We start from the raw sequence: 1,491 nt of genomic DNA on the forward strand, positions 1-1,491 counted from the left end.
GCCGGCCCCTTCCGGGGGTGACCCCGGCCTTGGGGGGGGGGGGGATTAGAGACGTCCCGGTTGAGTCATGGCAGTGCCATGCAGGGGGGAGGACATTGGCATCGGGGGGGTGCCCAGGCTGGAGACACAGCCCAGCTCCACGTGCGCTCACCCCTGGGGGCTTGAAGGGGGTGAACCCCCTCCCCAAAGCCAAGGGAAGAGGCTGGGGACCCCCAGGTAGCAGCAGGAGACAGGACCCCCCCAGCCCTGCCGTGGGGGGGTGGCAGGAGGACCCGGCGTGCCCGGGGAGCTCCGGAAAGGCCAGCCTTTCCGCCGGGAAATCCTTGGGGACGGGGAGGACAATGGGGCGGAGAAGGCACAGCCACACCGTGCCAAGCGGAGGAAGATGGTCCCCCACCCGCGGGGAGGCTGCCGGTGGCAGTTCTGGGGGACACACAAAGCACACAGGTAGCTGCCGCAGCCCCCAGCCCTTATCACCGCTCACTGGAGTAACGAGTTTGGGTCAGTTCTCAGCCCGGCCCGTCCTGCCCGCTGGGTGAGGAAGGGGGGGGACCACCCATTCCCCCTTGTCCCCATCCCACGGGTGCCGTTCCATGGCCGGGAGCCACGGGGAAGGGCTGAGCGCTGCGAGCCCGGGCAGGGCCGGGGCGGCTGACTCAAAGCCCAGGCGCAGGAGGAATGCGGGGGCCCCCAGGCAGCCCCCGCACCGGCATGTCGGGGCCCCCCGCGCCCGCCCGGCAATGGGCACCGCCGGCAGCACGGCTCCGGCTGAGTCAGAGCTGCAGGTGGGGTGGGGGGAACAGGAGGGGTTACAACATCGCTCCCAGAAGAGCCCCCAAAAGGGTTGTATTCCCCCCCCGGCCCAGGAATGCTGGGCTGGGGGTGGCAGCTGCATCCGCATCCCCCCCTCCTGGAAAGAGGGACCCATCAGATGCAAAAATGAAGTTGTTTCTTCCTGACTTTTTCCAGCCTGGCACAAAGGAATCTGCCCCCCCTTCTCCCCCCCACCCTGATTTCTGCTCCCACCCCACACACCTGAGGGACGTGGTGGGGGGCACCGTTGATTCAGGGCTGGAGGGAGAAATCAGGGGGGTCCTGCCACAGCCATAGTGGGGGCCCTTCCCCCCCTGCCTCTAAACCCCAGCAGGACCCACAGCCCTCGGGTGCTGCCCCATCATCAGTGTGGCTCCTGGGGACAGGGACACACATATGGCCCCTTGTCTGGGGGGGTGCCATGGCTGGGACCAGCCCCCAGCCTCCCCGGGTGGTCCCGGCTCCAAGAAAAGCCATTCCCGACCACCATGGAGTCCCCCACAGGTCCTGGGAGGGGGGGCTGGGGGGCGGTGGGAGCCAACCCAAGCCAAGCAGCTCCAGCATCTCGTTGCCTCCAGCCAAGACTTCCCAGCAGGGCAGCCCACCCGCAGGCTCTGCTCGTGGGGCCGGTCCACAGGACGGCGAGCCCCCCCACCACAGCAGGGGGAAGAGGACATG

General features: G+C 68.5%; 1 protein-coding gene across 1 annotated transcript in view; it reads right to left on the reverse strand.

Annotated features, from left to right (window-relative positions):
• The window catches only part of ITGA3 (integrin alpha 3), an 11,313-nt gene extending 10,600 nt beyond the window's left edge, over positions 1 to 713 (reverse strand). The window contains exons 1-2 of the mRNA XM_014958919.1: positions 708 to 713; positions 368 to 423 (exon numbers count right to left, since the gene is read on the reverse strand). Of these exons, the coding sequence (XP_014814405.1) occupies positions 368 to 423; positions 708 to 713 (62 nt within the window). The remainder of the gene's footprint in view (positions 1 to 367; positions 424 to 707) is intronic.
• Positions 714 to 1,491: the final 778 nt, after the last annotated feature.

This window comes from Calidris pugnax, unplaced genomic scaffold (genome assembly GCF_001431845.1).
Source record: "Calidris pugnax isolate Ruff unplaced genomic scaffold, ASM143184v1 scaffold335, whole genome shotgun sequence".
Taxonomy (NCBI): Eukaryota; Metazoa; Chordata; class Aves; order Charadriiformes; family Scolopacidae; genus Calidris; species Calidris pugnax.